Source organism: Embiotoca jacksoni, unplaced genomic scaffold, assembly GCF_022577435.1.
Source record: "Embiotoca jacksoni isolate LCO1_2020_lvr unplaced genomic scaffold, fEmbJac1.0.p SCAF_7, whole genome shotgun sequence".
Lineage (NCBI taxonomy): Eukaryota > Metazoa > Chordata > Actinopteri > Embiotocidae > Embiotoca > Embiotoca jacksoni.
The window spans coordinates 16,725,304-16,747,960 of NW_027185425.1; the positions used below are offsets into that span (position 1 = coordinate 16,725,304).

Consider the following 22,657-nt stretch of genomic DNA (forward strand, 5'->3'; position numbering starts at 1 on the left):
TTCTTTCCCACATCTACAGCACCACAGGAAAAAGGACAGGGACGGGCATTTCAAACAAAATACTGTTCAACATTTGCTGCTTAATCAAAGATGCCTGTCTTTAAGTAAAAGAGAAACAGGTCTTTAGCTCTCATCTATAAGATGGGGGCCACTGTTTGCTTGTCTAACATCAAAATGACTTCTACTAACCATTGATTGTTGATCTGTGGAGAGAGCTTGATGTTTTGCCCACAAATGACCGTACATAGCTGTGGTAGATTTATGATATGCTAGCTTTACCGAGCAGAGAACGAACTGCACCACATCTTTGTATGTTGTCTTTTTTTTTTTTTTTAAAGTTCCAGACAGAACTTTGTGCTGTTGTAGCAGTCTTTTCATGTTTCTGCTGTTTGTACTGGAGTATCTAATCTCACAATGCCAAACAGGTGTACCACAGCCTGGGGGGTAACATGTTCTTCTTTTCAGCTTTTGGGTGCATTACTGCCACCTTCTTGTAGTGACATCGTTTCATATCAGGTACCTGACAAGGCCAAAGCTACATTAACTATTTGATTTTTTTTTTTTCCTTGTTCATTTTTGAAAAACTATTCCAATATTCAAATATCATGACACATCCCTGCTTGACATTGAAACCAGAACTAGTTCTTTTCCATAAGTAAGAAAACCTCATTCAAAATGCTGCTGACCACCCTGCTAATAAATACAGCACGAGAAAAGTAGTGAGTTTAGATAAATACAGTAGTTATTGATATCATTGTTTATTTAATATGTATGTTTAGACCAGAGTTTAACATTATTTCCCACAAGCCCTACAGGTGGAGTAGCGCGGTGGTGCCGTTATACTGATGCAAATCTTATGAAAATGAAGCTGTTTACGAAGATATCAACAAAGCATGCTTGGTTATAGAGAACGGCACAGTTTGGCCCACCATTGCAGAGCAATAACATTGAATGTGGAAGCACTTATTCACTGCTGTAAAGTTGCAATAGAAGTGTTATCCTGGAAAACAAACCAGAGTCATTTGGGGCCAAAAGCGATACCAAGAGGGAGACAAAAGAAAAATTCCCATATTGATTTATCAGCCGATATTCTTTATGTACATACTGCAAATGTTTTGCAATGGTCTCTTAAATATGGTTATCAAAAGATATGTAATGGAGGCAGGATATTTTAAGTTTATTGTGCACACCGATGTCATTGTGCAGTGAACTTCAATTGGAATTTTTTATAATAATAAATAACTAGAAAAAAATCCTGAATACATTTTTTTATTGTGTCCATGTAGCTGCTGAAGTTTGACAGGTCTTGCTAAGAGTATAAATGGCCACCTTGTTGGGGCGGCCATGACAGATGTTGGACTGAGTCTATATGAAGTCCTCTGAAGTCATGTAAACATGAACTGTGTGTGTCTGTTTATGCCTCAAATTACAACAAATTCTTAAATTGTCCTCTGAAATTCTCTAAATCCGACTGCGTGTGTTTGCGTCAATTTACTACAAACCAATATAATGTCCTCTGACGTCATGCAAAAAAGACCGTGTGTGTGTGTGTGTGTGTGTGTGTGTGTGTGTGTGTGTGTGTGTGTGTGTGTGTGCGCCTGTGTCTCATTATTGGGTTTTCTCAAAACTGCAGGACGAGTTCGACGGAAGAATAAGAATAAGTACCAGCAATAGTTATACAATGTGGCTTTTGCACACAAAAAAAATTTCATCTACCCCAGGCATCTTTTTGTATTTAATACTTAAAAAAAAAAAAAAAAAAAAAAAAAAAAAAAAAAAAGTTTCATTATGGTGCATAATGGCTAACATATACGCCAAAGGCATAACCTCTAATTTCGGCTCCCTTTCTGGAGATCCCCAACTTTGTTCAAACTGCAGTAGCTTTAGAAGGTAGCAGCAGTGGTTTCCCCCATCCTCACCTCTTTGTCCATGCTTTCCAGATCCTCCTTGCAGAGTGTGTACAGAGGCATCGATTCTGACATGCTCGGCTCTCGTTTACGACGAGACGGACCCGGCTGCTCGTCGTCTTGGCTCGACCCCCGCCGCCTCATCTGGCTGATTCTGCGCTGTTGCCCTGAAGTACAGAAAGAGAATCATTATCATTTGTGTCTGCCGTTCTTAAAACCACACCATAATTGAATGATAATCTATGAGGGCCATTTTTTCCCAGTTAAATAGCTTTAGTTGAAAAAATGAATTTAATGAACTGACAAATCTGCTATTAACTGAGCCCGTAAAGAAATTTGCTTTCACATCTAAAATGAATACTTTCTTATGTTTCTTATTTTTCAGTCATAACTTTCTACTTCTGTTCTGCTGCAGTAATCTTTACAGGGCTTGCCAGGGAACAGAATTCATTTGCAGACACTGTACATAATCAGTTTTGATAGTTTGCAACAACAAAGCTTGAAGGTTAAGGCTGGAGAGCAGTGTTGAGGACAGCACAGGCTTTATTTCTGTAACGAGGGCCCAGTAGATGTATATGCAAATCGGGAGAGACCGTTCTTTCCTCTTGGCGGTGCTTAATTGAAGAGATCTTCTTTGATGATTCAATGCAACTCCCTGAAAAACTCCACCGTGCCTCTGAACCATGAATAAAATGTGATTTTCTGCTTGAGATGATTAATTATAGAATATCATCACAGTTATATTCAATTTAAAAACCTTTTAAGCTGCCGTTAAGAGTTACTTAGAGGTAAAATGTATGTTTTTGCTCCAGATTATAAACAAACAGAGGACAGACTCATTATTTGTGTTTGTGACTGACGGATGAAGGGCAAATAGAGAGGAAGACCACAGAGGTGAAGCCTTTCCTGCACCTACCACATCATCCTTGTCAAACTGTGGGTGGAAATGAAATGAGAACATGACTGGAAAACCGAATGACTGGATGGAGGAACGAATCGCTTTATAGTGGCCTCAATTCTATTAGGCTTTTTAAAATAGACCCAACACAGATGAAAAGCTGTGCAGCAACAAGCTCGGAGGCTCGTCTGGGACCTCGGTGGGTTTCCCCCGGCAATTGAACGCCATCATTCCAAACAATAAAGGGTCGTTGGAGGGGTCTATTGTCCCCCAGCTGTTAGCTGAAGAAGCTGGATGACTCCACTGGGGGTCATTCATACAGTAAACTACAGCAGCAGCTGTTTTAGTTTACAGAGAAGGTCTGGATGGAAATGAGGCCCGGCAGTCGAATCCATATGTTTAAGATCTGCTGTGAGCGATTCAGCGGTAGATATTAAACAGAAATATCAAAACCATAACTTTTGTACTTTTTACATGCCTGCTGTAGCTTTGCATCACCAGCCACCCCCACACAATATCAGCGCAGCAGGACTGTCAATGCAAAATACATTTTGATAAATGATAGTAATGTGATGGTAATAAAATATTGTTATAAGGGCCAATCATGGCCTTTTTCTAACTGATCTGTGTTATGGATGGCCATTTTAAGCAAAATTGCATATTACAAATTTTCTCTGAACTATTTGATTAATAATCGGTTAAAAACAAGGGAAATAAGTAAGAATGATTGTGGCACATAATAATAGATTTTTTTACATATTAACGATTATTCGAAAGTCATGTCCCATCCCTAACCTGTATTGGCTACACTGAGCTAAGTTTAGCACTGATCCTTTGTGTTGCAGAAGTGTAGTCTGACATATGACATATGAGCGGCTAAAATGTGTGCAAATATTTTAAAATCACAAACTAAAGCATCAGAAAAGCCACTTGTCATGTCGGCAATGCGTCATTTTGCGAGCCGGCTGCATTCAATACTTCTGATTTGATACGCCACCTCAACGATAAACACTCAATGGAATACAGGTGACTGTGACAAAGTGTAAATGTGATATTTATTTGTTCTGACTGTAAATATGAAGTCCAGTTCAGACCAAATATTGAAGACGAGACAAACTTGTTTTTAGAAAACTTAAGGAAAAGGTTGCAGCAGTGTCTCAGTCTCAGCTCAACTCAAACCAGTTGACTGTGTCGCCTGCGACCCAGCTTGTCAAGTTCCAACTGGGCAGTTCTAGAGCATGAAGCATGATAGTTAGTGTTTTTTCTGCTCATTAGAGGAGATACCAGCTCCTGTAAAAGAGGGAACTATTCTGGAAAAAGATGGAGAAACTGACAGAAGAGGGGAGATCTGCTGTCTCAAGTTCACAGCATAAATTTGCAGAAGCTGCTCTAAATTCTCCACCTTCACTGTTACCGTCCTCATTTATGTTTGAAGCTGCAACAAATTATATCCAGCGACAAAAAAAGCCTGAAATGTTTTAACTGACGTTAAAATGGAAGAACAGAGAGTGGTTACAGAGACTCGTCACTCTGGAGATGTCTGAATTTGGTTATTTATTTTTGTTAAAAAACAAACAAACATGGAAACTTGTGCTGCACTAAGTGGAAGTAAAATACAAATATTATTTTGTTTGTTTACTTTTGCTATTTTGTACAAAAATGTAACTACGAATTAAAGGAACAGTTTGGATATGTAGATCTAGTTTTATTTTATTGCATCAATATATTATCATTATATTAGACCTAACTCGTGCAGTACCTGAGACCAGACTGCTCCCTTGGATCAGAGAGAGACAAAGACCCGGATGCCTGAAGGTAGGATGGAAGCCGAGACACCTGAGGGCCCCTCCGGATCAGCTTCCCGGTAACGGGGTCATAAGTCCGCACCTCTGGAGCTGGAGGCGGAGGTCGGGGGAGGATGGGAGCTGGGTGGAAAATGTGCTTCTGCAGGGAGCTCTGATTGTCAGGAAAAGCCGCTGGACTGTTGCTCCTTCAAACAGGAAGGAAAGGAGATCTCAGAGGTGGAATTAACGGCATGAATCATTTCGACGTGATATGTTACCAGTTATCAGTTCACATCTACGAGGCTCGGTTAAGACCACGGCTCCCTTACCGTGGTGTCTTTGAGTGATCCTCCTTTAACGGGTATAGCAGCTCCTCCACCCTCTCCCAGCGCTCCAGACAGCTCCACAGCCAGTCGGGGTTGACAACATGGAGGAGCTTGCAGCCTTGCGCGTGCCGAACCTTCTCGGTGCCTAAGAGAATGAGAGCAAGTTTTGACCTCACAATCAAAAGCTATTAGCAAACACACACATTCAACTCTGTTGAATAATTCAGATCACCGACACAACTTTCTTTCCTGGAGGAGAGAGAAGAAAATAATTACCTGCTTATTATTATTATTATTATTATTATTATTAAAAGGATAACAAAGAAGATTTGTTTTGTCACCATCATCTCACTTTTCTGCCAACTCTGTGGTTTTCTTGGAATTTCCAAAAGGCCGTGTTTTGTTTGGTGAAGTCCACAAAGAGCAGCGTTTCTGCCTGAGCAACTCTATTGATGTTTAACACAAGGATAACAAATTGAATCTCTATGCGCAGAAGGTCATTAACCCGAGGTTGTTAAGACACGCAAGGCTAAAAATCAAATGCATTTTTGCTTATCGACCAGGACTGCATTAGTGTAGCTGCTGTTTGGTTGGTGCACACGTTTGTGCAGTTTGCCATAAACTGGTTATATCCAGGTCATTATACTAACTCTTCTTGATAACAGGAAAACTTGTGTATGTGTCACAACAAACTAATCTGATTATTCCACTATGAATTAAATGTGCTGAAACAAAATAAATATTCATTGAACTTTTAAGCGCCTGAGCAGCAAACTCAGTCTTCAGCCTGCAGCTAACGGCTCTGAGGCTGTACTTTGTGCTAAATGTTAATGCTAACATGCTTAAGGTCAGCAGTATAATCTTGTTTGCCATGTTTACATTCGCTAATAAACACTAAGTATAATGGAGTTTGGCAGAAATGCCATTAGTTTTGAAAGGATTTGATTAGACTACAAAATAACTAACAAATCAAATTTTCCAGTAATCAGGATTCATCGGATCATCCTTTGAGGACTATGAATATTTGGCCAAAACGTGACAGCAATCCAACAGATGGTGAGATGCTTCAGCCGCGACCAGAGGGGATTTTATATTTTGAATTGGTTTTGCAGAAAAATCTACAGACACTTACAAAAAGTATATGGGTAAGTGCAGATAGTTAAGTGTTGCTGGATGAGATCCCTAAAATGGCTGTTCCAGGTGGATCATTTCTGTGTTTACTTTTGTTAAGACTCAAAAATGTAAAATCCATCCACTATCCATTATCCATATCCCCTTTACCCTGAACAGGGTCACTGGAGGGGACTGGAGCCTGATCAAGCAGACTTTGGACGAAGGTAGGATACAACCTGGAAAGGTGGCTCGTCCATCACAGGTACAACTCACTAAGAGAGACAACCATTCACGCTCATACTCATAACTTTAAAATGGATTCAAGTAAAAGTCATGTTTTTCTAGGAAGCTCTACGCTGCTTTGTGCACCTCATTGTTTCACCATGTTTCTGCAGTGGAGGTGGAAAGTGCAAAGTTTGCCTGACCCACAGAGCATCTGACCAACATTTTCTGGATGGACTTTTGGACCACTTGGAGGAAATTAAGGCAGCATGTCGTCACTCGTGTAACAATAGAGGAGGAAAAAGAACTGGCCATATTAATGGGAAATGCGCCACATTAAAATAAATCGACATTATGCAGGAAACAAAAAAGTCTGGCGGACGAGTTAGATGAAGGAGAGTACAGGAGGATTGCCTGGCTTACAGCTGTCTCCATGGTGTGACGTGTTCATGGTTGTTAAAAGCAACAATTAAGGGATACATGTGATGAATGTTTTCCAGAATCGCTGTTCAGGTTAGGTTAGGTTAGGTAGTTACTTTATGAATCCCCGAGGGGAAATTTTTTCAGGCAACATAACAGGCATTTTTAGCAGTTATTTCTAGACAGACTGCACACATCGTCCTGATTCCATCTCTGGCTGATTTTTGTTGTCCTGCTGAAGTACGAGGTGAGTGATTGAAAAGTGCTGCTCTCAGCGGGGCAGACTTCCAAGGCAATTGTCCCACTTCCTGTGCTTGTTTTCACATGGTAAACTGGTTTGGGAGCAATAAAGACATAAATCCACTTTTGGTGCACTTCAGACAGACATTTCCAGTGTCTTGGAGAACAATCCAGTGTTGTCTGTCTCGGTCTTATGAGGGAAGATTACAGCTATTCCTTTTGAAGTCTACAATTACATTTTTTTTTTTTTTTTTTTAAATGTGCTCGTTGCGTTCAGACCATGGTTCAGTTCGTTTGCGATCTGAAAACACTTATGGACTTTCGGAACAAGTAAAGGAAATTGATGGCAGTGTATCATCATTACAATAATATAGTGGCAACAAAATAAATCAGTTCATTCATTTTTCTCTATTCAAACATGAAAAGCTGCCGGCCAACCAGGCAACATGCCGGCGTCAGACACACACCGAGTATAGAGACGAAGGCATGTCATGCAAAGCTCTTTAGTATGCTCGCAAAATTGCAACGTAAAACCAAAAAGAACTGGATGAAATGTTTCAAATGTAACAAAAACATGAACCTTGGTTGTGACTTTCAGGTGTGAAAACGCCATTAAAAGAACTCGGAGGAAATCAATTGTATTTTTTTTTTTTTTTTTTTTTTTTTAAGTAGAGCCTGACCAACACTGGATTTTCGGGGCCAATAACAATATTGATATCGAAAGGATTCTGATATCAATATATCAGCCTGTGTTCTTTATATATGTACTGTATATGCCGGACATATAAACACACGTTGGTCGATATGAAAGCTTTTTTTTTTTTAACTAACATAATGAGGGAATTTAGAAATTGTTCTTTTTTTAATTGTTATTTATAATTATTAAATTCCCAGTGAAATTCACTGTTTCAGTGCACTGATGCCATTTTTGCCAATAAACTGTAAAATATCTGATTCCACGAAATATCATTGTCACAAATGTCAAAAGTATTTGTTGACCACATTTTGAGAGATTATTGCAAAAAAAAGTATATATTTATATATATGTATTGTATATTCAGTTTATATATAAAGAATATCAGTATATATATCGCCATCGGAAAAAATGTTACTCCCTAAAATTGGTATCAGAATCAGCCCCAAACAATCCGTTATTAGTCGGGCTCGAGCAATTACCCATATATAGGGTCATTTCATTAATCCTCCTCGGAGGTACCACTGGCAGAATTTTAAGCACGGTTTTAACAACAGTGGTCAAATGTTAACCAAAGCTAATTACACCGAGCCACAGCTTCACTTGTATGGCTGACCCCTGAGATGCAGTCAGTGATGATTATATTCACTGACCTTTCTTGAATGCTAGCATCATTAGCAAACTGTGGTTTGCATCGACTACAAAAGGTCCCAACTAACTGCAATAAAAAAATACATGAACTATATTTAGCAAGAGGAACAAAAAAAACAAAAAAAGGTCAAAAGGTTATTTCACGCTTTCAGTCCTCAAAACCTGCTTTCAGTCAGCTTCAAGATGAACATAAAAAGCTCACAATGTTAAATGCTAATACTGCATTGTTACAGTATTTTTACATACCAGCTCTTGCTGCGATGAGATGCGTCGTCCGATTGGGATCCTCGGCGCTAAAAAGCAGATTCTTGCCGATCTTGGCCCCCAGTGCTTTGGCATGGTAGAACTCACGGGTCCTCTCCATGGGGTAGTTGGTGGGGTACAGACCACTGAACACTATCGTTGTGCCGTCCAGCGTCTTGCTCTTCAGCTCTGGGACGATCCTGCGAATGTCCGGCGTTTCGGAGGCCTCCTTCCTCAGGTAGGCCTCGTAGCGGGCGTAGTACTCACCGTGGATCCTTTCTAGCACTTCCTCCAGGTAGATGAGGTGGTCGTCCTGGTCGTTATCGACCTCTTCCTCATCCTCCTCCTCGTCTTCCATGCTCTGGTCCAGCAGCTCCTCGCCCATGGTGACCCCAGATTGTTCACTGTTCTGGGACTCGGTTTCTGGTTCTCTCCTATCCGAGCAGCCATTGCCGAGCTCGGGGTCGGGGAGAAGAACTCCTGAAGGTTCTGCTGCGTCAGAGCTTTTTTCGCCTTCACTTCGACCTTTACTGCCTTCTCTTGCCCCATCAATGTCAGTAGGCTCCTGCGGGACTCCTTCCTGCCCAGATTCCCTTGTCGGGCCAGACCTGCCCTCACTGTCGCTGTCCGACGAGGGAGGCTTTTCTGTAATGGAGTCATTGTCACTGTCACTGGAAAGGTCAAAGTCTAAGTTATTGGACTCGTGGCTCGGTGCTGATGAGTTCACACCTTCCTGTGCTTCTCGTGTCCGGTTGCTATCGTCCTCCTTGATATTTGTTTTGTCACCCACCTGAGTTTCCTTCGAACCCACCCCAGACTCTGTGTCGGTCTCCGACAGTTTGCTTTGACCCAACTCGTCCTCCACGACCTCTGTGGGGTGTGTTCGTTCATTGGTTGGTGCTCCCTGAGAAGATCGAGGTGTTGCAGACTCGTCCTTTCCGGAAACGTTGTGGTCTTTTGCCCTTTTCCTGAGGCCATTATTTTGCTCGTTAGCTGCAGGCGTTCCTGCTTGTTCCGTGCTTTCTGCTGGTCGACTGGAGGCGCCTCCTGCTAGAACAAGACATAGAAGTCATCTAATCTTCAAGGACGCGTGGCTCACAATCAAGAAGTGAGGCTACATTAAGATCAGCTACTGATTAACTAACTCAGAAGCACATCAGATTTCTCTTTTGATAATTGGAATAAAAAAAAAAACTAATTTAGAGACTGTGCTGGGGTCAGTCGTCCCCAAAGATTGTCATGTTGAATTAAGGCGATTACTTGTATTGAGTATTGAGACACTTTGCTTGCTTTGTTCGTGTTAACTTGCTAGCTAAACTGCTTTAGCTAGCTACAGTAATACGCAAATAAACTTGGAAAACTGGATTTTAGCCTTTTATAACTCTCATTGGAGGTTAAAAGTCGTCACATTTACATTCACACTACCACCATGAAGATTTTTTTTTTTGTTGTATCCACCTGCTTGGATCAGATTACATTAATTATTTGAAGCCACAGAAGCTCATTAGCGCTGATTGTTGTGGCCTAGTTCACGATGTACTTCACAATAATACATTGTGGAAGGTCTCTTGCTCTGGAATTAATAATCCTCCTGACATTTCACTCTTTTATTCTACACAGGGGATAGCCTGAATTTTAGCTGAGGGAGAGCTACTCTGGCTGACCCTGTTAGGAAACACTTCTCAGAGCAGAATCTTCCTCCAATACAATTCACAGTCTTGTGGGAACACCGAGTCTGTTTGAGTGTGAAATAAAATAGTCAAGCGATAACCTGTCAACAGTCTACAAGAAAACAAATAGTGGCACTGATACGGAGAGTCAAACTTGACGAAGAGTATGATGGCTCGGGGAGGCAGAAAAACAAATTTTTGAATGAGATATAAAGATGTATCCTCAGCCGTGAATAACAACAATAATACAACAAATTGGCTTGTTCAGACAAGTGTACTGTATCACCACAGGGCTGAATGGACAGGAGAGGGCAGCAACATAATCTGAAGAGGCAGATCATGCTAGAGTTAGTGTACATCAGCACATTCATAAATACAAAGAATCCTTCAGCCTCATATTTTGTTTTTCATCTCGAGCTAAGAACGGCTGATAATTGATGCATTGCGCTATCACTTTTCAAAAGTATAATTCATTTAAATGAATTCAAACACAACCCTTTTAATAACACAAAAGCTTTGATCACTACCATCCTCCAGTTTTATTTATTAGCTTCAGGTCACCGAGAGGTCAACAGAGCAGGCAATACATTAACTGTCTGCTCGACCACCAGCTAAACTACTTCAAACAGTCTGCTGAGCTGAGATATTTTTAATTGAAAGAGGTCATTAGAGTTCAAAGATGTAATTTTATCTTATTCGAATTTAAAAAATGACAGTTATAGTAGTTTAAAATATTTAACCTCCCATGATTAATCAGATCGGAAGACCAATATATCTGCAGTCATTAGTGTAATGGCACAAACTGTATCCACAAATGGTTTGAAGTGCACTTAAAGCTGCACTTATCAATATTTTAATATTACTAAAAGGTCAACTAATTATGTGTAGTGTGACAGGGCCGCTCGTAGTAACAAACCCACATTCAGTTATCACATGACTCGGCTTGATGAAGCATTTTAGCGCCTTTCATCTTGTTGTTTTGGTTTGTATTTCACTCTCATTGCTCACAAGGTTTTATTTCGACAACTGTTGTTTTTAGTTTCATTGTGGTGCTCTGAAGTGGGCAAAAATATAATATACAGTATACAAGTAAAGTTCAATTTAGAATCAAGTACCTTAACTGGTATCTTTATATCATAGTCTATTTTTCTTTTCTTTTTTCTTTTAACTTTTATTTGTAACAGAACTGAAACATTATCTTGTAAAACATGTTTAAATGATGTTTCCATTTAACAAGGGTGAAAAGGGAATAGAATAAAGTAAAAATAACTTAAAAGCACACACTTTGTAAATAATACATACAAGTTAAAAAAAACATATAAATAACTAAATAAATGAGAAAACATGAACATTGAACAGAGGAGTAGCTAAAGCCATTTTGGATTATGTAAAATCTGTTCGAAATGAGAATGCATGATCAGTCAGCTTTCAAACTATTCTTGTTCAAGTCTTAAAACAAAAGTAAGTTTCTCCATCACAAAAATATCTTTCTTACTTGCTATCGGCAAAATCCTAAACATGTATTTGTTTTCAGGACCCTGGACAGTGTCTGGTCTTTTACCTACGTACAATGTATGTCATAATCTATTCTTAAATGAAAAAACAACAACTAAGCAGCTACCTCAAAGAAAAGCTGATTTAGTAAAATCTTGTATGTAGATGTGTCATATACTTTATGTGATAGAAATTGAAGGAACATTTCAACTATTTGATTTGCCAAGCAGCAGGAAACTTGCCTCAAGAAAACTGTCTTGTAAATAAAGTTTGTGTCAACATTAAACTGAATGTGCTTCAGTTTGACTTGCAGCATTAAAATCAGTAAGATGTTGTCTCTGACTTATGACAGAGTGAGATGAAACAAATCCCAGCGGAAGCTCAGATAACAAACTCTCTGTGCTATCTTTGAATCGATGGACGGCGTTAAGGGCCTTTATTGAGCCTGGCTGCCATTGTAACAAGGGATCAGTACAACAAGGAGTTAGTCAGCTAATTGATGTTACAGCCTCAGTGTGGGTGTAAATGAGGATGAAGGGTCCCAGAGCAGAACCCAAGGAGACATGCTGGCTGGCTCCAAGCAGTTTGTTTCCTGCTTTGATCATCACAAGAGGAAGACTGTGTCATTGACAGGATTCCCTTTATGAGCGGCCACTACTCAGGAACTCAATACAGAAGGACGCGACAAAGGTGAAAGTATTGAAACCCTTGTAAAGACGCTCCATGCTGTTGATTCACAATGAGGTGGATAGAGATGTGGGGGATCATTATGTGAGCTAACTTTGGTCCGTCCAGAACCACTTTAGTATGTCTGGTGGACGTCAAAGATGGGTTCAGTCATCACAGAGCTAATCATCTGCAGGGTTGCAACACATCTTAAATTTAATACTTTCAAGATTAAATAAAATTATCAAACCAATGATGAATGCAATCAATTGTGTCCCTCTGTTAAATTGTACATCCTATGAAAGCATTTACATAAATTGCACAAATTTTGCCAACTTTGAAATACAATTTTATTTTTTGAGAAAAAAAACTAGTTTTACAGGTGATCAAACTTCAGGTATTGCTGCTGTTTAACCGGGAATTTCTAAGTCTAAGTTCTCATACCTGTTTGTAAAATCTATTTTACAAAAAAAAACATTTCAGTATTTGCATTTGTTAAATATTTGCAAAGATTATAATTTGATAATGTTTGCCATTGTCACCACGTTAGTTTAGCATGCTAGCATGCTAAGAAGTTATAATTAAAGAGCACAGCTGAGAGTGATGTGAATGTCATTAGTTTTGAAGGTATGAGATCATAAATAAAGTGAAATTTTGACCTTGTGGTGACACCAGATGAAAGGTTTTTACAGTTACTGTGGGGAGCATCAATGTCTGTTTAAAAGCAGTCCATCCAATGGTTACCCAGACATTTCACTCAAAGCCACTAATGTTCACCTCATGGTGGTGGTGGAAGCTTTGGACATATTTAAGTGGACCAAATGGACAGACCAGCCGGCAGACTGATACTGCTAACCCTTTCTAAATAAAAGCACAAAATATGTTATATATAAAGTTATGATATGACCAATATTTTAGATAATACGACAGGGCCTCTGATCATCACTGGAACTGGTCATTTACTCATAAAAGCACCGCCACAGAAGGTGTAACACAAAGTTTTTAAAAAGTGAAGGTGGCTCTTCCATTAGAACCGTTCTAATGACGAATTACAGGCGGCAGCAGCTCACAATGAATTTCTAATTAAACTTTTATAAGCATTAATAAACTGTAAGTACGGTACACTGTGTGTAATGGACTGCAGTTAGTCAGTGAATCATGCTGCTTGTTAACTTCAGCACAAAGTGCCTCTCACAGAGGAGTGGGTGCACAGTACTGGACAGACCTCTCTGATGCCGTGTGTTGCATAAACTGTGAGCAGCGTAACCACCTCAGCGTCCTTCTACGAACACTTCCATGTTATCAAAGATCTGTGGGGTCCACACGTTACCTTTCCTGGCCATCTGGGCCTCCCGTGACCCGGGGGGAGCGTTGATGTCTCCCGTGCCCTGGAAGTAGATGTATTTCTTCACAGTGATGAGGTTCGGTGCAAACTTCCACACGTCCTCTCGGTCGTCGATGATGCAGACCATCGAGTCCCCACAAGGGAAAAGGTTCCTGTCACGGGAAAGGGATGCACAGAGTGGTAAAACTTTGTGACAGATGCCCAAACCCGGACGCGCCGTTATTCAGCTGTCTCTGATCATCGGGTTGTTTCAGTGACAGATAAATAAGGACCACTTCAATCTTTTACATCAATCTTTTTCTTTTTTTTAATATATTTGTAAGTGACTGTTGATATGAATTGACACTCAGCAGGAATAATACATGTCTGCCATTTGTGATCAAGTATCACCAATTAAAGAGAAAAAAGACAGACTGTTCACCATACAAACGGTTGGAGAAACTAAGAAAGTATTGGGACAAATTCACTGCTGCTGACCGGTGGAGAAAACCCACACAATCTAAGTCCCTCTTTTTGCTTTAAAATAACACTGAGTACAATAAAAGAGGACAAGTGCAGCATCAGCACAGACTTAACTGTCAGTGATCGATTTAGTTGTCATGTTTAACTGAGGGCCATTCCCACCTAAGATTCCCCGTCTTGGAGAACGGATCGATGCATTCATCTCTAGAAAGGATTCGGTGAGAGAAAAGCTTCTTTTCAGGATCCAGAAAGCCTAAAAAAAAAAAAAGAAAAAAAAAAGGGAGGGGGGTGAGATGCATATTTGAATGTCAAGTCAGCTGTAGCTTCCCTTTCAAGGCTACAGTTGGTATTTTACTTGTATTGAAAGCTGACAAATAAAAAGCCTTTCATAAAGACGGTTTTATGACCTTTTCTTCAGCGTTTTCTAATGAAATCAATCTAACTTTCTCTGGCTTTCTTACCATGTTTGAAAAGACATATACAGCGTGTAAAGAAATCGTGGATGGAGATCCACCGTGGCTGAACGAGACAGTAACCGTAGAGGCTGCGATAACCACAGCAGAAGCTGTCAATAGCGGCAGCGCGGCACTGAAACATGCTGACCTCCCTGCATCACTGCCAGTAGTAAAATCCAATTGAAAATGCATTAAACATTCATCATACGGAGGCAGAACAGAACTGTACTGGAGCTGCCCCTACTATATATAGTATGATGAAAGATCGCAGCCTGCATACCAAAAGGATGCCGTAAAACAGACCACCAACACTTCAATATGACCCAACCTTGAGTCGTAAAATTGAAATATTCTCATTTACAAGCAGAGCAGCACCGATAGCTGCCAAAACTAAAGCTGGAAATAAAAGACTTGTTTACAGAAGCTGTACATGTTGCAGGTAAGCAGCCAAAATGTGAATTTAAAATACAGCTTTAACTAAGAATTTTAAAGTTTAGCACCCCCGCTGCTTGCAAACAACACAATTGATGCACAACACTGAACCAACAGATCAGCTGGAGCACAAAGTGTGAACAGACACTTCCCTCTTATGGACACAAACAGGAAGTGCACGTAGAAGAGCTTCAACATCTAAACACTTTACTTCCTGTTATAGTTTAAATACATTGATAAATGGCCTATAATGCTTCATTATACCTTCTAAAAGATGTAATTCCCTTCAACGAAGGGTAGGTGCTGTAAAATGTAAAACAACAAGTTCATTACCAGCTATGGTGTGTGCATAAAGACGGCTCCCGAATGTGAAGACGTGCAGCTCGTAGAGTTTGGCGATTTTCTCCAGAAATTCCTTGCAGTGAGGCCGCAGTCGTGTGTGGAGCATCGGCTCTCCTCGGCCGAGCTGGAAGTGGAAGATGCCCTGAAGGAAACAACAAGAGCGTTAACGATCAGACACACATAGAAAGCACAGACACAGGTCTCTGCATGTGCTCTTAATGTCAGACTGTGAATAAGAATTTCAGTGGATCAGTGGTGATGAACTTAAAGCTGTTGATGTGAAGTGCTTTCAAGAGACGACTGCAAGGTCTTACTTCGAACCAGTGAACCAACAGCATTTTTGCATGTAAAAAAAAACAATCATTTCATTTAATTTGAGGCTTCCATGTGACTTGACTAACATTAACAAAATTGAAATAATAAAATAAGAAGATAGTAAAATTTTTGAAGGAAGAAAAAAAGCTCCTTCTTCCTCTTACAAATAAAATAATGAACTCATAAGCAATGAAACACACCTGTAGTCAGTTCAAAACACTCAGTGGTTTTAGTACCTGACTTACTTGGTCTGGTATGACCAATATCTTACGGTGGCTACCGTTTATGTTTGTAGATGTAGATCCAGCTACAAAATAAGGATGGGTCATGTTTTAAAATTATTGAATCGTCATCAAAAACATTTTTTTAAATCAAATAGTTAATGTGAGTGTCATATTTCCTTTGTATTCACTGGTGCCTTCTACAACCCTGTTTCTTAAAAAAGTTTGGATGCTGTGTAAAATGTAAATAAGAATAGAAAGTGATGATTTACAAATCATGTAAACCCATAGTTAATAAAAAAAAAATATATACCAAAGACAACATATACAATGTTGAAACTGAGAAATTGTATTGTTTTATGAAAAATATGTGATTTTGAAAGTGTCTCGACTTTTATTTTGGAAACGAAGTCGTGGTAATGCATGACTACTATCAGAAGGTGGCAGTAATGTACCTAAAGGCAGTCGGCCAACTGTAATTAAACACAAAAAAAGAGAAGAAGAACATGGTCAAACCAGGCTCTGGTAAAACGTGTGTGGCTCTGTGAGATTAGAGAAAACTGTACAAACAGCAGAAACACACAAAGATGACCACAGATGTCAAAAAGTTCAGAAAAGTAAAACTTCTTCAAAAAAATAAATGAGATGAGTCTTTCGAAAGACAAATGTTTTTCTCGTTTGATGGCATTTGTTGAGCCAGAGTTTACGTTGTGTGTGTGTGTGTGTGTGTGTGTGTGTGTGTGTGTGTGTGTGTGTGTGTGCGCGCGCGTGTGTGTGTGTGCAACTCAGCTTCATTAAAGACTTTATTTTTAATTCTACTGGTGTTACAGAACAGTTTAGGAATGAATCATGACTGCATAGAACAAATGTTTCAGAATACAGTTGAGGGTAAAGCAGAGAAAATGAAAGAACATCTTAATTCCTTTTGTGTGTGTTTTACTGTAACGATATGAGGGAGCAGTACCTTGTTGGACATGCGCTGGCAGTGCTGTTCAGTGGTGTGGATCAGCGTCTGGTCCAGATCTACCATGAGGACCAGCTTTTTGTTGCGGTAAAGTCTCTGCTGGTCTTCTCTGCCCAGCTGTTCTGCTTGCTGTTTGAGTGAATGAAGATAATCAATGTAATATAAGAAACTCTGAACAACTACTGCTTCATGTTTTCATACAGCCTCTGTACTTTGTTTTTATGAAACCGTTCTTTACTTTACACTGCAGACGCAGAATTCAGCTTTGAGGAAACAACGATTGTTTATCACAATCCTTTAAAAAAAAAAAAAAAAAAGTGGTCTATCTTGTGTGTATTTGTTGTCCTGGGGTGAATGCTTCATATCAGAACTGCCCGTAAATAAACAGATTTGTATTCAACTGAGCTGAATAAGTCCAGAAATGCAGGTCAGTATTAAATGTCAAAAAGCTTCCTTTAAATAAATGTCTGTTCGGTCATTATGTGCTGCTGGATGAAGTAACGCAGTGATGCCTGAGCCTGTGGCCGACTGAGAAAAGCACCTCACAAACTGAACAAGCTGAAGGTCTGTGTCGACATTTCAGGGAAAAATCACAAGCCGAGTTAGCGACGTGTTTTCAATCACCCAGCAGTGGTTGCCGGAGCTAATGCAACCGACTGACTGACATCACACAGGAAACACTGGTTGGATCTCTGGGAAGTGAAGTCTAAAAACACTGTAATTAAACACAAGAAACGTCAAGACTAATTTCAAGCAAATAGACCAGAGTTTAGACCAAAACAAAAATAAAAGTAACAAAATATGAACCTCCGACATGATAAAATATTTTTCAATAATTAGATATTCAATACGTAACTTCCACTAGCTGACTATGGATCTAATCTCTTTTCCATTAAGCAGGACTATGTTATTATCATTTGTTTGTGTTAGAGTCATGTTCTCCTAATATTATGGAAGATTTTCACAGTTCTATCATAAAATTTGAAGACCAAACAGAAGATGACCATTTGAAGACAATTCAAACAGTCCATATATAATATATTGGAAAGATATTGCAAAGGTTGGGGGAGGGGGGGTCACTGGGCTTCCAGGAGCAATACACACACACTTCACAATCCCTATGGGGATTTTCATTGGCGTAATGTATTCCCTATCCCCTTACCTTAACATGAATCATCACAAGTAAACCTAATACACAAACACTCTCTCTCTCACTCACTCACTCACTCACTCACTCACTCACTCACTCACTCACTCACTCACTCACTCACTCTTCTACATGCGAGGTGTATGTGCCCTGCTCGCCCAGTCAGTCTTCCAGGTATCTCCATCACATGACTCACCTCAGAGCTGACCATCAGCTCGGGGACACTGTGCACCATGGAGACTGTTGCTGTGGAGATGGGAGTTTGCTGGTTTCCGTTTGTGCTCTGGAACCTGAAAAAGGAAAGAAAAAAAAAAAAAAAAGGAGAAAGTGGGAGTCATGCATTTTGTGTATCTCTCTGGTCCTTGAACATGTTGTGACTGAGAAGAAAAGGAGCTTCCACAAACATGCAAATTCAAATTTTCTTGACTTGGCAGCGGTTATGTTTGCAGCAAGTACAGAAAATACTTCAGTTACAAAGCGGCTTGGCTGATCGTTAGCCGCTCGACGCTCCAACAGACTCATCTCTTTTTGTTATGAAACATGTCATGAAAAAGTATGAACTATTTTTTTAACACTTCTGTGCCACATCGTATAACCTCACGATGCAAACTCTGAAGTTGAAAAACACACCTTTTAAGCAACACCTTTAAAACCAGCTCCACTTTTACACCACAGTAACAACACAACCGGCACGATGGTCAATAAAATCCGCTCTGAACTCATCACGTTTTGGAAACTGACAGCTACGAATTGTAGATCATTATCCAAGTGACAGGAGGCAAAGGGAGAGTGTGAACACTTGATTTATGGCCCGAGTTGATCTCAGCTTTCTGTCTGTGATCTCTGGCGCCACCTGATGGCATTAAATGAAACTGAATCTTCCACAAATACCAAACAGTCAGTCAGTGTTTTGATTTCAGGAATGTAATATCATAAAAAATAATGAGTTCTTCTCCAACGAACGGTGACACTGTGAGCATTAACTTCTGTGTTCTTACAGGAGGGATGTTTTGCAATCAGCTCAGTTTACGGCGAGAAGTCAACGAAAATGAAAACAGAGGTTTAAGTATAAAAAGTGTGCGTCTGCATGTCCTTACTGAGTCAGATCCTGGCCACATTCTGCACATAAACCCTTCATGACGATGGGATGGCTGCATTCTTCCACTCTGACGATGACACCCCTGAAAAAAACAGAAGACAAGAAACATTAGTGGAGGTTCAGGACATTCGCTTTGGACAGGATTCTCATTACAGGAAGCTGTGTTTTGCCTCTGCGAGCATGCAAGGCCTCGGTATAAAGGAAGAGGTTATTTAAATGTTGCGTGTTTTAACACTTGTACATCACGCGATGAGCCGTGTGTTGCAAATCCAATCAACTGAACATGTCTGCATTCACAGGGATGTGAAGCTTTACACACACTGTGGCTTTGCTTTGTATTTAGAACACCACAGCTGCTGTAAACAAACTAACTTGGATCAAGTCATGTGAAATAAATTAGATGGAGACACTTTTTAAACGTGGAAAATAGCGAACATCTTCACGTGCTGTGCAATTATCTTGTGTCCCACATGCAAATCTCCTCTGAATCCTCTGCAGCCCAAGTGTTGAGCGATCGGTTTACTGTCACAATGAGCAGCATGGATATTCAAAGTCCGGAGCTTCCAGGGAGCACCTGAAGGCAGCAGGAGACCTCTCTCTCTCACCTGTAGCTCTTTTCAGTGTCCTGAATCACTAGAATCAGTGTGCTTATTAAATGAATTCATGCAAAAGATTCGTTTGCTGAATTGATCGGTGCCTGAATGCAGCTCTGACTGCTTAGTTATGACCTGTGGCTTCTGAAAGTGCTGTTGCTTTGGCAAACACACCAAACTCAGTTTATAGTTCTTGATATTTCAGAAGTTCTTGCTGAACATCAGAGTTGAATGCTGGTTTTTTTAAGGACTTTGTTAATTACCTGCAGCTCAGCATTACTCTTGGACTAGTTGGGCCTGATTCCTGCAGTTTGAGCCGCTAACGATCACACGGCTCCTGTTCATTGTGTTGCACATTCAGTGGACGAATCACAGAATATGCAGCTTTTCTTTACAATGAAAGGATCTGAGACCGTCTGATCTGCAGCAGCACCGGTGAGTCACTACACTCTTCTCTCATGACGTTTAAAAATGTGTCTTTATCAGGGAAATCTGTTAAAACAACAGGACACTTGTTGGAATATGATGGCATCCCTGTGAATCAAACCCTTTAATCATTCATTTGCTCGCAGCTAACGAGGAGGTCAAAGTAAACTGAAAAATGCACCGATCGTTTCAGGAAGTGATTCAGTTAACTTCTTACGCCCCTAAAACATTTGTGAATGATACAACAACTCTCGCCGGTCCGCCCAGTATCATGTTGAAGTGTGTAATACACGCATCAGTCACCTAGAAGATACCGTGTCAATGTGATGTTTTTGCCTTGCCTCCGCCTGAAAAGAACCCCCCTGTGTGACCGAGGTGGAAGAAGGGGGTCATACGATGGAGGTCACTGACTCAGTGGAAAAAGTGCCAAAGTTCAAAAAGCAAAATAGGATGTTGGTTGATGGATGTCTCAAACCCTGTAACACTGGCACCACGAGACCAAGGTACAGGTCATTGAGAGAGCAGGACTGATTCCTCTAAATACATCATTTCCTAGCCAAGAAGCTTTGGTACCTGACCCTAAACACGTGGTTACAGTTAGGCACCACGTGGTTTTGTTTTCGTAAACCTAACCAAGTGTTGGGTTTTCACGCAGAGGTGGGTTAACGTGACACTGACACAGTATGGTTGCAGTGTACTGACGCGTGTATTACAGCTTGCTCGTCATCACATCACACCTGTGACGTTTTCAATCAGCACTGTAAATATTTACGAAAATCAAAAGGCGTCAAAACGAATGTTACTCATAGAAAGTTACCAAAAGGTAGGTTTCTTGTATTTATAAATATATCCCGTAGAAAAACGGGGTCGATTTTAAGACTAAATGCAAAAAAGATGAGCCAAACTTAGTGAAAAATGAAGCACGTGCAGCCTTGTTCCCGGTTATCTGGTTCCTGAGGCACATTGAAGCAGACATTTCAATTTAGGAGGAAACATCCACACCCTGCGACCACTCCTCTACCTGTCAACACACACCGAGCACACGCCGCCTCGCATGCGACGGTCGGCTGCGTCAAGACAAACAACAGACACCTCTTCCACGTGGTTTTGACTTCAAAATAAAGGTGTAAACTGTTTTACGGTGACGTACGACGGCGAGTTTATCAAAGCGACGATTCAAGAAATCCCGTAACGCTTGCTAAAATCCCGCCTTTAAGTGTATTTACTTTGTCCGTGTGAATATAAAAGACTTAAAACGCTCCAGAACACGCGATTTAAACGAACACGCTCTTATTTTGAAAGTGCGACTTCAGCGCCTGTTTGTTTGTTTTCACAGACTTGACTGTGTGTCGGCTAGCAAACAAGCTAACGTGAACTTAGCACGGTTAGCTTCGTTAGCTCGCTGACGCACACTTTCGGGTCAGTCGCTGCGGAAAACCCCCCCAAAAAAACGGGTCTGACGCGCGGCCGGTTCCCTCTCCGAGCAGGGGGGGGGGGGGGGGGGGGGGGGACCGGCCGGTGGGGGACTCACCCGGGAGGTATGACTTGTCCGGGTTGACAGCACAGCTCCTTCACGACTCCGGCACGGTCCGATTTCACCTTCTTCTCGGGCAGCCGGGCAGCCTCTGCCCCCCTGTCCCGGGGCACGGGGGCGCACAGGGCGAGCACGGAGTCCACGTTCACCAGAGTCCCGGGCTTCACCCTCCACTCCAGGAGCCGCAGAGGGAGAGCACCGCGCGGCCAGCATATATCCGCCACCTGCGCCGCCTGCGCCGCCGCCGCCGGGCCCTCCGCTGCTGCAGGAGGATCCTCCATCAGCCTGCTCTCTCCAACACACACACACACACACACACCAAATAAAAAATAAAAATCCCTTCAGGTTCCGGCAGCGGTCCACTTCAAACGTCGCCACTCGTCCTCCCGTGTGTCGTGGAGCAGCGGCGCCGAGGAGGATTAACACAACCCGCTGATTTGAACCCAGCAGCTCTCTCTCGGCTCCGTTCACTCTTCCCGCCCGTAAACAGGAAAGCGCAACACTGCAGCGACGCAGGTCGCTACAGCTTCCGGTGGACCAGCACCGGAAGACACAAAGCGGTCTCCTGAACTTTCAAAATAAAAGCCCCCCCCCTCCCGCCGTACGGCTCGCTAAAACGCTGCACAACAACGGTTTTACTACATTCATCATCTGTTGGTCCCGTTTGTTATTTTGAGTCCCTGTTATTATCGAGTTTTACGGGATATCTTTCCAGATTTGTGAGCGAGCACTTTTTTTTGCGACCTTTCTTTTGAAAGCCGAATAGTATTTACGTTGTCGTCCTCGCTAAATTGTCATTTCACAACCGTAAAGATGCATCATTTTACATTTATAATATTATTGTATCATACTATGAAAGTAAATGACATCAAAATATGGCTATTATGACAAAATCCACTCAAGCTATCTTTGTATTTTTTTTATTTTTTTATTTTTTTCCTGTTGAATAACTTTCCATAATACCTGACATGATGATCATCTAGGGAGCACACGA

The 22,657-nt window shown here is 41.0% G+C and overlaps 1 protein-coding gene across 1 annotated transcript in view; it reads right to left on the reverse strand.

Annotated features, from left to right (window-relative positions):
- ctdp1 (CTD (carboxy-terminal domain, RNA polymerase II, polypeptide A) phosphatase, subunit 1) overlaps positions 1-22,143 on the reverse strand; it is a 75,388-nt gene extending 53,245 nt beyond the window's left edge. The window contains 12 exon segments of the mRNA XM_069176421.1: positions 1,920-2,039; positions 2,041-2,074; positions 4,565-4,795; positions 4,919-5,060; positions 8,502-9,545; positions 13,659-13,825; positions 14,298-14,388; positions 15,356-15,506; positions 16,865-16,993; positions 18,208-18,301; positions 19,109-19,192; positions 21,661-22,143. Coding sequence (XP_069032522.1) covers positions 1,920-2,039; positions 2,041-2,074; positions 4,565-4,795; positions 4,919-5,060; positions 8,502-9,545; positions 13,659-13,825; positions 14,298-14,388; positions 15,356-15,506; positions 16,865-16,993; positions 18,208-18,301; positions 19,109-19,192; positions 21,661-21,944 — 2,571 coding nt within the window. The 5' untranslated portion in view covers positions 21,945-22,143.
- Positions 22,144-22,657: the final 514 nt, after the last annotated feature.